Source organism: Camelina sativa, chromosome 17, assembly GCF_000633955.1.
Source record: "Camelina sativa cultivar DH55 chromosome 17, Cs, whole genome shotgun sequence".
In the NCBI taxonomy this organism is placed as follows: Eukaryota; Viridiplantae; Streptophyta; class Magnoliopsida; order Brassicales; family Brassicaceae; genus Camelina; species Camelina sativa.
The window spans coordinates 9273596-9287167 of record NC_025701.1 but is presented as its reverse complement, the minus strand read 5'-3'; the positions used below and the strand labels follow the sequence as shown (position 1 = coordinate 9287167).

Genomic DNA, 13572 nt, shown 5'->3' with positions numbered 1-13572 from the left:
AATTCAAAATTAAACCAAATTATCCGAAACGTTCAGGAGTGAGTCTCAACTTGCTTACCAACTAGTCCAAATTATTGACTAAACCAAATGGTCTACTCTAATAAAACTGCAATTCTTGACACCAAAAAAATCTATTTAAGAAGGCAATTTAGATGATGACACCAAATAACACCACCAAGACGAAGTAGCCATGGGTGGAGGAGATGGTAAGGTTGCGACAATACACGAGCTTGATCTCTTCAATTGTCCCATTTGTAGCGAGGCACTAACATCCCCGATGCCTATCTTTCAGGTCTTGTTTCTTACTTCATCCCCACAGTTCTTTCTCTCTTCTGGTTTGATTCAGTGTTTTGAAAAACGTTTTGATGTTGGTGAAAAAAGTTGCATATGTGTTGAGAGACTTTGTAGTTCCTTCCCAGATAACATATGATTTTTTTTTTACCAGTTTTAGATTTGTATTTTTGGTGTTTTAGTTTCATTGACTTGTGATTTTTTTGCTTTTGCTTTCTCAGTGTGAGAATGGACATATAGCTTGTTCGTCTTGCTGTACTAAAGTGAAGAACAAATGCCCTGCTTGCACTTTGCCGATTAACTATCGATCTAAGATAGTGGAGAGACTTGTAAAAGCAATCATTATGCCATGCCCAAACGCCAAACTTGGTTGTACTGAGACGTTCTCTTATGGGAAAGAATTAGTCCATGAGAAGACATGCAGGTTCGCTCCGAAATGAAAGATGAATCTCTCAATAAGATGAAGACTAAGAGGAGTGTGATTATCTTATCATATCATATCAGTTGTTTTGTTATTTATATCAATAAGATGAAGACTAAAAGGAATCTCAATAAGATGAAGACTAAGAGGAATCTGATCTTTTTTATTTGCTACTTTTATCCACTATGCACTCTAAACTTACTCTACTCTTATGTTTGCATAAATAATGGTTTTTTCTTAAAATTTTACTTGGTAGATTACGGGTTAATTTGTCTGTTCTCTAGTGATTGGTTGTTAAATTTGACGGCTAATTCTCCATGATTAAGATGTCCAAATCTTAAGAACAATTGCTTTTGCAAGATTTCATCATTTTGATATCTTTCTTGATACAATGTTAACTAATGGTGATTTAGTGGCTAGCTTTACACAGTGGCTCCTTAACTCCTATGTTTTCAGTTCTCGTTAGTAATTTGGGACACATGACAGAACACCAGGAGTCTCGAGTCTTACGAGGATAAAGAAGTGATTTCGTCTCTTTCAGGGTGCTCGATAACTAAAAAAACTTATCTTTAAATTACAGCAATTGGGAAGCGAAAATAACAGTTTTGTTCCACTATACTTGCTACAGAATGTCAAAGTCTCTTTTGATCAGTAGACTTCAACGTTCCATTGCTCTGCCTTCTTCAACTGCTTCTTGTAATCAAACCAGTCAATACCTAAACCATCACCACAAAAAACAAAAAAAAAATGTATTCATTAGAGTTTACCTTGATTGTAGTGGATGTTTCAAGAACTAGAGTACTAATTATTTGCTCTTTTTTTACCGTCATTTGCAGCCAATGAGACCATAATGTCATCGATTCCTTTCTCCATTCCCTTAAGTCCACACATGTAGACAAAAGTGTTGTCTTTCTTCAACAACTCCCATAATTCAGCTGCGTACTGCGCCATCCGAGTCTGGATATACATTTTCTCTCCTTTGTCGTTCGCCTGTTCTCTGCTTATCGCATAATCCACCCTGAAGTTCTCGGGGGCCTTTGCTTTCATCTTATCAAACTCCTGATGTTTAAACAAATGACAATCAAAACAGGATTTTTTTTGTTATTTTGAATTGGAAGGATTTTGAAAACTAGAAGAAGAGTTTATGTATGTATGCCTCTTGGTAGAGCAATGAGCTAGTAGTTGGTACACCCAAGAAAAGCCAAGCTAAGCCATTGAACTGCATAATGAGGATTACAAGGTTTTAATTTTTGATATGTTTGGTTGTTATCAAAAAAGCTTATTGACCAAAGCAATCGTTTCACCTTGTAGTCATCATGTTTCTCAAAGAACATCTTCCATAAGAAAGACCGGAAAGGTGCAATACCAGTCCCTGTAGCAAGCTGTGGCGTTCATCAAGAAGAAGGATAATATTAGTGTTTAATGATGTTTCAAGAAACAGAACCTATATGGAAGTTATATCATAAGAAAGTCAAGATAAAATTGAGGTTTAGGGGACAGACCATAATCACAGTTGCGTTTGGATCCTTTGGCATAAGCATTTCTTTGCCTACAGGACCAGTGAGCTTCACTGGACTTCCGGGTGCCAAGTCACCTGAAAAACAAGGACAAGCAAACCCGAAAGTTGAATAATAGGTGAAAGAAGTTAAACTTTAAACAAAAAAGACAAGCTTTATTCATTGGTACTTACACAAGAAATTTGAGCAAACTCCTTTAACAGTCTCTCCTTGGTCATTAGTATAAACAAGTCTTTTCACACACAAAGAAACCTGCAACAACTTGTTCATTCACTTAACCAGACAAAACAAACCGTATTCTTTCTCAAAACTGTAAAAGAAATCGTCTCTTACGGTTTCAGAATTGCCAAGATCTCCAAGAGCGCTGCTGGCAATCGAGTAAAGTCTGATCTTGTGAGGCTTTCCATTCTTGTCAATTCCATCTGGAATCACACCAACAGATTGCCCTTCTCTGTACGGGATCTCTCCTATTAAAGACACATAAATGCTACTTCAATCACCATCAACAAGTGAATAATACACAGATGACAGAACTATAACGTTTATGAGATCAAGTAATTAATGAAATCCCCTACCTTGATGGCTGAAAACCATGTGCCAGGTCTCTCCAGGAGCATCATCTGCTGTGATTTTGGTGTTGACAAGGCATTTTCCAGTGTATGGCTCCTTTGGTCTGTACTTGTTAACAATCACACCTTCCTCGTTCTTCTTAGACACTTTCTCAACTTTCTTGGCAGGAGTAGGAGTAGGAGTATCTGTCGTCTCTGTTGTGATTTGAGCTCTTATGGAAAACACTCTTTTACTTGTCACTACATTGTTGCTTTTGTAGTAAAGAGCACCCTTCAAAAAAACCAAAACAACAGAGAGACCTAATCAAGATCCCATCAAATGCTAGATGAACTGAAACCCCAGAAGCTGCTTATCCAAAGTTCCAAACTTTACTAAACAGAGACCTAATCTAGTACTCAAATGTTGACATATTTAAGAAGTCATCAGTGGATTTTAGCAAATGTTCTCTATATGATCTAGAGAAGTAAGACCCAGAAGCACGTTTATCCAAGTTCCAAACTTGATTAAGACCCAGATGAGTATAAGAAAACCTCTAAAAAGCAGAGTATGTGATAGATATAAAAGAGTACCTTAGTAAACCTGATCCTTTCAGGAGCAATGGCACAACTTGTAGCAGGAAGAGAAGAAGAGTTTGAAGATGTGAAAGAAACAGCAGCATTCATGGTAGTCATCGCCATTGCCGAGCAAATAAAATCAAATTGGGAGTAAATTGCAGAGGAATATAAAAAGGAATCAGACAGAGAAAGATAAGAGAAGGATTGGAAGACATTTGTGTTTGGGTGGATGAGGTTTGAAGAAGAGAGTATCTCATTGATCAAAGTTGTGGTTACGGTTATTTGACTAGGAAGCTATATATATCTCTTTTGTTTTCTTTCCTTAAAAATATCTTTGTGTGTGTGTAATAATTATGAAAATAATAATCTCAACTATCTCAAGTATGATTATATGATATCAAATTTTTTTAAGACATGTATATTTATAAATTCAGAAAATTATGTTGTACACCAAAAGAACAAATACCATAATTATAATGCTTTTTCATTGAGTCTTTCATTTTAAGAAGTACTTAATTGTAACTTATCTCTATACTATTATTTGAAGAATGCACTTTACCACTATTCATGTGTTTTATTTACATTAAATGATATTGGAGAAAAAATATCTATATTAATATAATTTTTCTATGTTATAATATCATAAGTAGTAAATTTTTTTTCAACTATAAGTAGTAATTTTATCTCAACCCAAACTAACTAAAAATGATTAGAAATTTTATAAATAAAACATAAATCAATATATACTAAAATTCTCACCAAGTAATCGAAAGTTATTTCTATAATATCATTTTTTCAAGATTTTTGTATGTTCATTTATAATTACATGTTTTTACATGTTTACATGCGTTAAAATTTAAAAAGTAAAACATAACTAAAAAATAAGAAAAAGTTTAGTAAAACATAAATATACTAATATTTTCATCTAGTAATTAAAAATTCTTTCTTATAAGCTCACTAAAAAAGAATAATAGTTACCAATCAAAATATATTACAATGATAGTTACAATTTTTATCCAGAGAAATTAATATTATATTGTTATTTTGAATTTTAATATTCATACTTAATTATGTTAATATCATTTTTAAATAGTTTAAGTCTACGGTATGTTCGATTTATCCTCGACCTTCGAAAAAGACTAACTTAGGAGCACCATGTAACATTCACCTCTTCGCCAAAAATCTTGTGCCAACTATGTTGGTGATCAAAACTTGTTGCTCCATGTTTATCGAACGACAATTCTTTAAGAGATTTAACTAGAACATTACGCTGCACATAACACTTTATCGTTTCCCAACTAACTCTTATAATTAGTCAGTTGCATTGGATTAAGACATATTTTAACCCCAGAAACACTAACAAAGCTGTTTACACCTTCTAAGCAATGTTTTCTCAGGTTTTAGCATGTTTTGAGACAAAGTGGGTATAAGTGGCTTTTAAACTCTCCAAATCCATCTCAGACTCTTATAATTAGTTAGTTGCATTGGATTAAGACATATTTTAACCCCAGAAACACTAACAAAGCTGTTTACACCTTCTAAGCAATGTTTTCTCAGGTTTTAGCATGTTTTGAGACAAAGTGGGTATAAGTGGCTTTTAAACTCTCAAAATCCATCTCAAACTCTTATAACAAGTTAGTTGCATTAGATTAAGACACAATTTAACCCCAGAAACCTTAACAAAGCAGTTTACAGCTTCTAAGCAATGTTTAATACTCCCTCCGTTTTTTATTAGTTGTCGTTTAAGGTTATTTCATACAGATTAAGAAAACAATTAATTTTATTGTTTTATTCTTTTTAAATATATTTTCTAGTCTTTTGATTGGTTAAAAAATTAAAACAATTGGATAAAATTGGAATATTTACCAAACATCTGCATTGAAAATCTAAAATGACAAGTATTATGACACAAAATTTTAACTTTAGAACGACAAGTAATAAAAAACGGAGGGAGTATTAAACATTATTTTATTGTTAAGAGTGAACTATTTGAACCCCAAAGATATGAAACCGAAATTCAACAATAAATTAGACAATCATTTTGCTATCAAAAAACGTTTAATGGGCTTCGCAGTATTGGGCTATGATATTACGACCTCATCATTTATCTCAGCTGATCTTATAACCTCATCATTTGTCTCCTCATCTGATCTTACAACCTCACCATTTGTCTCATCTGATCTTATAACCTAATCATATGTCTTCAGTTCCTCAGCTGATCTTACAACCTCATCATTTGTCTCAGCTGATCTTACAACCTCATCATTTGCCTTAACTTCCTCAGCTGACCTTACTACAACCTCATCATTTGTCTTCACTTTATCGACTGACCTTTTAACATCTTTCTTTCCACTCATATTGATTGCTGCCTTCATATGTTTCTTCTTCCCTTCAGTTACCCTCACTGAAGGAAAGAAGAAACATATGAAAAAGTAAAAAGTAATTACATGTTCATTTATAATTACATGTTTTTACATGTTTACATGCGTTAAAATTTAAAAAGTAAAACATAACTAAAAAATAAGAAAAAATTTAGTAAAACATAAATATACTAATATTTTTATCTAGTAATTAAACTTTTTTTCTCAAAGCTCATTAAGAAAGAATGATAGTTACAAATCAAAACATATTACAATGATAGTTGCAATTTTTATCCACATAAACTAATATTATATTGGTTATTTTAGACCGACAAATAATAAAAAACGGAGGGAGTATTAAACATTATTTTATTGTTAAGAGTGAACTATTTGAATCCCAAAATATAATACTGAAATTCAACAATAAATCAGACAATCATTTTGCTATCTAAAAACGTTTAATGGGCTTCGCAATATTGGGCTATGATCTTACGACCTCATCATTTGTATCAACTGATCTTATAACCTCATCATTTGTCTCCTCAGCTGATCTTACAACCTCACCATTTGTCTCATCTGATCTTACAACCTCATCATCTGTCTTCAGTTCCTCAGCTGATCTTACAACCTCATCATTTGTCTCAGCTGATCTTACAACCTCATCATCTGCCTTAACTTCCTCAGCTGACCTTACTACAACCTCATCATTTGTCTTTACTTTATCGACTGACCTTTTAACATCTTTCTTTCCACTCATATTGATAGCTGCCTTCATATGTTTCTTCTTCCCTTACCCTCACTGAAGGGAAGAATTCTTCCCTTACCCTCACTGAAGGGAAGAAGAAACATATGAAAAAAGTAAAAAGTAATTACATGTTCATTTATAATTACATGTTTACATGCGTTAAAATTTAAAAATTAAAACATAACTAAAAAATAAGAAAATTTTTAGTAAAACATAAATATACTAATATCTATATCTAGTAATTAAAAATTCTATCTTATAAGCTCATTAAGAAAAAATGATAGTTACCAATCAAAACATATTACAATGATAATTACAATTTTTATCCAGAGAAATTAATATTATATTGTTATTTTAGAATGACAAATAATAAAAAATGGAGGGAGTATTAAACATTATTTTATTGTTAAGAGTGAACTATTTGAACCCTAAAGATATGAAACCGAAATTCAACAATAAATCAGACAATCAGTTTGCTATCTAAAAACATTTAATGGGCTTCGCAGTATTGGGCTATGATCATACGACCTCATCATTTGTCTCAGCTGATCTTATAACCTCATCATTTGTCTCCTTAGCTGATCTTACAACCTCAACATTTGTCTCATCTGATCTTACAACCTCATCATCTGTCTTCAGTTCCTCAGCTGATCTTACAACTTCAACATTTGTCTCTGCTGATCTTAAAATCTCATCATCTGCCTTAACTTCCTCAGCTGACCTTACTACAACCTCATCATTTGTCTTCACTTTATCGACTGACCTTTTAACATCTTTCTTTCCACTCATATTGATCGCTGCCTTCATATGTTTCATTTATAATTAGTTACCCTCGCTGAAGGGAAGAAACATATGAAAAAGTAAAAAGTAAATACATGTTCATTTATAATTACATGTTTTTACATGTATACATGCGTTAAAATTTAAAAAGTAAAACATAACTAAAAAATAAGAAAAAGTTTAGTAAAACATAAATATACTAATATTTTCATCTAGTAATTAAAAATTCTTTCTTATAAGCTCATTAAAAAAGAATGATAGTTAACAATCAAAACATATTACAATGATAGATACAATTTTTATCCAGAGAAATTAGTATTATATTGTTATTTTAGAACGACAAATAATAAAAAATGGAGGGAGTACATTATTTTATTGTTAAGAGTGAACTATTTGAACCCTAAAGATATGAAACCGAAATTCAACAATAAATCAGACAATCATTTTGCTATCTAAAAACATTTAATGGGATTTGCAATATTGGGCTATGATCTTACGACCTCATCATTTGTCTCCTCATCTCATCTTACAACCTCACCATTTGTCTCATCTGATCTTACAACCTCATCATATGTCTTCAGTTCCTCAGCTGATCTTACAACCTCATCATTTGTCTCAGCTGATCTTACAACCTCATCATTTGTCTCAGCTGATCTTACAACCTCATCATCTGCTATAACTTCCTCAACTGTCCTTACTACAACCTCATCAATTGTCTTTACTTTATCGACTAACCTTTTAACATCTTTCTTTCCACTCATATTGATCGCTGCCTTCATATGTTTCTTCACTGAAGGGAAGAAGAAACATATGAAAAGGTAAAAAGTAATTACATGTTCATTTATAATTACATGTTTTTAAATGGTTACATGCGTTAAAATTTAAAAAGTAAAACATAACTAAAAAATAAGAAAAAGTTTAGTAAAACATATATATACTAATTTTTTTATCTAGTAATTAAAATTTCTTTCTTATAAGCTCATTAAGAAAGAATGATAGTTACCAATCAAAACATATTACAATGATAGTTACAATTTTTATCCAGAGAAATTAATGTTATATTGTTATTTTAGAACGATAAATAATAAAAAACGGAGGGAGTATTGCACATTATTTTATTGTTAAGAGTGAACAATTTGAACCCCAAAGATATGAAACCGAAATTCAACAATAAATCAAACAATCATTTTGCTATCTAAAAACGTTTAATGGTCGCAGCATTGGGCTATGATATTACGACCTCATCATTTGTCTCAGCTGATCTTATAACCTCATCATTTGTCTCCTCAGCTGATCTAACAACCTCACCATTTGTCTCATCTGATCTTACAACCTCATCATCTGTCTTCAGTTCCTCAGCTGATCTTACAACCTCATCATTTGTCTCAGCTGATCTTACAACCTCATCATCTGCCTTAACTTCCTCAGCTGACCTTACTACAACCTCATCATTTGTCTTTACTTTATCGACTGACCTTTTAACATCTTTCTTTCCACTCATATTGATCGCTGCCTTCATATGTTTCTTCTTCCCTTCAGTTACCCTCACTGTAGGGAAGAAGAAACATATGAAAAAGTAAAAAGTAATTACAAGTTCATTTATAATTACATGTTTTTACATGTTTACATGCGTTAAAACTTAAAAAGTAAAACATAACTATAAAATAAGAAAAAGTTTAGTAAAACATAAATATACTAATAATTTCATCTAGTATTTAAAAATTCTATCTTATACGCTAATTAAGAAAAAATGATAGTTACCAATCAAAACATATTACAATGATAGTTACAATTTTTATCCAGAGAAATTAATATTATATTGTTATTTTAGAACGACAAATAATAAAAAACGGAGGGAGTATTAAACAGTATTTTATTGTTAAGAGTGAACTATTTGAACCCAAAGATATGAAACCGAAATTCAACAATAAATCAGACAATCATTTTGCTATCTAAAAACATTTAATGGGATTTGCAATATTGGGCTATGATCTTACGACCTCATCATTTGTCTCCTCATCTCATCTTACAACCTCACCATTTGTCTCATCTGATCTTACAACCTCATCATATGTCTTCAGTTCCTCAGCTGATCTTACAACCTCATCATTTGTCTCAGCTGATCTTACAACCTCATCATTTGTCTCAGCTGATCTTACAACCTCATCATCTGCTATAACTTCCTCAACTGTCCTTACTACAACCTCATCAATTGTCTTTACTTTATCGACTAACCTTTTAACATCTTTCTTTCCACTCATATTGATCGCTGCCTTCATATGTTTCTTCACTGAAGGGAAGAAGAAACATATTGAAAAAGTAAAAAGTAATTACATGTTCATTTATAATTACATGTTTTTAAATGGTTACATGCGTTAAAATTTAAAAAGTAAAACATAACTAAAAAATAAGAAAAAGTTTAGTAAAACATATATATACTAATTTTTTTATCTAGTAATTAAAATTTCTTTCTTATAAGCTCATTAAGAAAGAATGATAGTTACCAATCAAAACATATTACAATGATAGTTACAATTTTTATCCAGAGAAATTAATGTTATATTGTTATTTTAGAACGATAAATAATAAAAAACGGAGGGAGTATTGCACATTATTTTATTGTTAAGAGTGAACTATTTGAACCCCAAAGATATGAAACCGAAATTCAACAATAAATCAAACAATCATTTTGCTATCTAAAAACGTTTAATGGGCTTTGCAGTATTGGGCAATGATCTTACGACCTCATCATTTGTCTCAGCTGATCTTATAAACTCATCATTTGTCTTCTCAGCTGATCTTACAACCTCACCATTTGTCTCATCTGATCTTACAACCTCATCATCTGTCTTCAGTTCCTCAGCTGATCTTACAACCTCATCATTTGTCTCTGCTGATCTTACAACCTCATCATCTGCCTTAACTTCCTCAGCTGACCTTACTACAACCTCATCATTTGTCTTCACTTTATCGACTGACCTTTTAACATCTTTCTTTCCACTCATATTGATCGCTGCCTTCATATGTTTCATTTATAATTAGTTACCCTCACTGAAGGGAAGAAACATATGAAAAAGTAAAAAGTAATTACATGTTCATTTATAATTACATGTTTTTACATGTATACATGCGTTAAAATTTAAAAAGTAAAACTTAACTAAAAAATAAGAAAAAGTTCAGTAAAACATAAATATACTAATATTTTCATCTAGTAATTAAAAATTCTTTCTTATAAGCTCATTAAGAAAGAATGATACTCCCTCCGTTTCAAAATATAGGATGTTTTAAGCAAAGCACGCAGATTAAGAAGTCTTTACTTTTAAAAGTTCAACCAATCAGAAATAATACTGCATAATATAAAATACTAAACTAATCTAAAAGTTGCATTGAAATCTGAAAACATACTATATTATGAAACAACAAACTTCTCCAAAACATCTTATATTTTGAAACGGAGGGAGTAGTTAACAATCAAAACATATTACAATGATAGATACAATTTTTATCCACAGAAATTAATATTATATTGTTATTTTAGAACGACAAATAATAAAAAATGGAGGGAGTATTAAACATTATTTTATTGTTAAGAGTGAACTATTTGAACCCTAAAGATATGAAACCGAAATTCAACAATAAATCAGACAATCATTTTGCTATCTAAAAACATTTAATGGGCTTCGCAGTATTGGGCTATGATCTTACGACATCATCCTTTGTCTCCTCATCTCATCTTACAACCTCACCATTTGTCTTATCTGATCTTACAACCTCATCATATGTCTTCAGTTCCTCAGCTGATCTTACAACCTCATCATTTGTCTCAGCTGATCTTACAACCTCATCATTTGTCTCAGCTGATCTTACAACCTCATCATCTGTCATAACTTCCTCAACTGTCCTTACTACAACCTCATCAATTGTCTTTACTTTATCGACTGACCTTTTAACATCTTTCTTTCCACTCATATTGATCGCTGCCTTCATATGTTTCTTCTTCCCTTACCCTCACTGAAGGGAAGAATTATTCCCTGATCCTCACTGAAGGGAAGAAGAAACATATGAAAAAGAAAAAAGTAATTACATGTTCATTTATAATTACATGTTTACATGCGTTAAAATTTAAAAATTAAAACATAACTAAAAAATAAGAAAAAGTTTAGTAAAACATAAATATACTAATATTTATATCTAGTAATTAAAAATTCTTTCTTATAAGCTCATTAAGAAAAAATGATAGTTACCAATCAAAACATATTACAATGATAATTACAATTTTTATCCAGAGAAATTAATATTATATTGTTATTTTAGAACGACAAATAATAAAAAATGGAGGGAGTATTAAACATTATTTTATTGTTAAGAGTGAACTATTTGAACCCTAAAGATATGAAACCGAAATTCAACAATAAATCAGACAATCAGTTTGCTATCTAAAAACATTTAATGGGCTTCGCAGTATTGGGCTATGATCATACGACCTCATCATTTGTCTCAGCTGATCTTATAACCTCATCATTTGTCTCCTTAGCTGATCTTACAACCTCAACATTTGTCTCATCTGATCTTACAACCTCATCATCTGTCTTCAGTTCCTCAGCTGATCTTACAACTTCATCATTTGTCTCTGCTGATCTTACAAACTCATTATCTGCCTTAACTTCCTCAGCTGACCTTACTACAACCTCATCATTTGTCTTCACTTTATCGACTGACCTTTTAACATCTTTCTTTCCACTCATATTGACCGCTGCCTTCATATGTTTCATTTATAATTAGTTACCCTCACTGAAGGGAAGAAACATATGAAAAAGTAAAAAGTAATTACATGTTCATTTATAATTACATGTTTTTACATGTATACATGCGTTAAAATTTAAAAAGTAAAACATAACTAAAAAATAAGAAAAAGTTCAGTAAAACATAAATATACTAATATTTTCATCTAGTAATTAAATTTTTTTTCTTATAAGCTCATTAAGAAAGAATGATAGTTAACAATCAAAACATATTACAATGATAGATACAATTTTTATCCAGAGAAATTAATATTATATTGTTATTTTAGAACGACAAATAATAAAAAATGGAGGGAGTATTAAACATTATTTTATTGTTAAGAGTGAACTATTTGAACCCTAAAGATATGAAACCGAAATTCAACAATAAATCAGACAATCATTTTGCTATCTAAAAACATTTAATGGGCTTTGCAATATTGGGCTATGATCTTACGACATCATCCTTTGTCTCCTCATCTCATCTTACAACCTCACCATTTGTCTTATCTGATCTTACAACCTCATCATATGTCTTCAGTTCCTCAGCTGATCTTACAACCTCATCATTTGTCTCAGCTGATCTTACAACCTCATCATTTGTCTCAGCTGATCTTACAACCTCATCATCTGTCATAACTTCCTCAACTGTCCTTACTACAACCTCATCAATTGTCTTTACTTTATCGACTGACCTTTTAACATCTTTCTTTCCACTCATATTGATCGCTGCCTTCATATGTTTCTTCTTCCCTTACCCTCACTGAAGGGAAGAATTATTCCCTGATCCTCACTGAAGGGAAGAAGAAACATATGAAAAAGAAAAAAGTAATTACATGTTCATTTATAATTACATGTTTACATGCGTTAAAATTTAAAAATTAAAACATAACTAAAAAATAAGAAAAAGTTTAGTAAAACATAAATATACTAATATTTATATCTAGTAATTAAAAATTCTTTCTTATAAGCTCATTAAGAAAAAATGATAGTTACCAATCAAAACATATTACAATGATAATTACAATTTTTATCCAGAGAAATTAATATTATATTGTTATTTTAGAACGACAAATAATAAAAAATGGAGGGAGTATTAAACATTATTTTATTGTTAAGAGTGAACTATTTGAACCCTAAAGATATGAAACCGAAATTCAACAATAAATCAGACAATCATTTTGCTATCTAAAAACATTTAATGGGCTTTGCAATATTGGGCTATGATCTTACGACATCATCCTTTGTCTCCTCATCTCATCTTACAACCTCACCATTTGTCTTATCTGATCTTACAACCTCATCATATGTCTTCAGTTCCTCAGCTGATCTTACAACCTCATCATTTGTCTCAGCTGATCTTACAACCTCATCATTTCTCTCAGCTGATCTTACAACCTCATCATCTGTCATAACTTCCTCAACTGTCCTTACTACAACCTCATCAATTGTCTTTACTTTATCGACTGACCTTTTAACATCTTTCTTTCCACTCATATTGATAGCTGCCTTCATATGTTTCTTCTTCCCTTACCCTCACTGAAGGGAAGAAT

General features: G+C 31.3%; 2 protein-coding genes across 2 annotated transcripts; one reads left to right on the top strand and one right to left on the bottom strand.

Annotated features, from left to right (window-relative positions):
* Window positions 144-980, top strand: LOC104756350 (E3 ubiquitin-protein ligase SINA-like 2). Its single transcript, XM_019239779.1, has 2 exons — window positions 144-292; window positions 513-980. The coding sequence occupies exons 1-2, from the start codon at window positions 191-193 to the stop codon at window positions 729-731; spliced, it is 321 nt and encodes a 106-aa protein (XP_019095324.1). The 5' UTR covers window positions 144-190; the 3' UTR covers window positions 732-980.
* On the bottom strand, window positions 1217-3603 carry LOC104756349 (ferredoxin--NADP reductase, leaf isozyme 2, chloroplastic). The gene is made up of 9 exons (XM_010478925.2): window positions 3369-3603; window positions 2805-3069; window positions 2563-2696; window positions 2403-2481; window positions 2215-2306; window positions 2017-2094; window positions 1869-1931; window positions 1537-1771; window positions 1217-1428 (listed from the first exon to the last, which is right to left on the bottom strand). Exons 1-9 carry the CDS (start codon window positions 3474-3476, stop codon window positions 1361-1363), a joined length of 1122 nt encoding a protein of 373 aa, XP_010477227.1. The 5' UTR covers window positions 3477-3603; the 3' UTR covers window positions 1217-1360.

What these genes read in the sequence shown, in the direction of transcription:
- LOC104756350 (XM_019239779.1), top strand. Translation starts at nt 191, where the DNA reads ATGGGTGGAGGAGATGGTAAGGTTGCGACAATACACGAGCTTGATCTC. An exon ending in CCCCGATGCCTATCTTTCAG is followed by an intron (nt 293 to 512) that starts GTCTTGTTTCTT and finishes TTGCTTTCTCAG; the next exon opens with TGTGAGAATGGACATATAGC.
- LOC104756349 (XM_010478925.2), bottom strand. Translation starts at nt 3,476, where the DNA reads ATGGCGATGACTACCATGAATGCTGCTGTTTCTTTCACATCTTCAAAC. An exon ending in CAAACGCAACTGTGATTATG is followed by an intron (nt 2,095 to 2,214) that starts GTCTGTCCCCTA and finishes TGAACGCCACAG; the next exon opens with CTTGCTACAGGGACTGGTAT. An exon ending in CTCATTGGCTGCAAATGACG is followed by an intron (nt 1,429 to 1,536) that starts GTAAAAAAAGAG and finishes GTGATGGTTTAG; the next exon opens with GTATTGACTGGTTTGATTAC.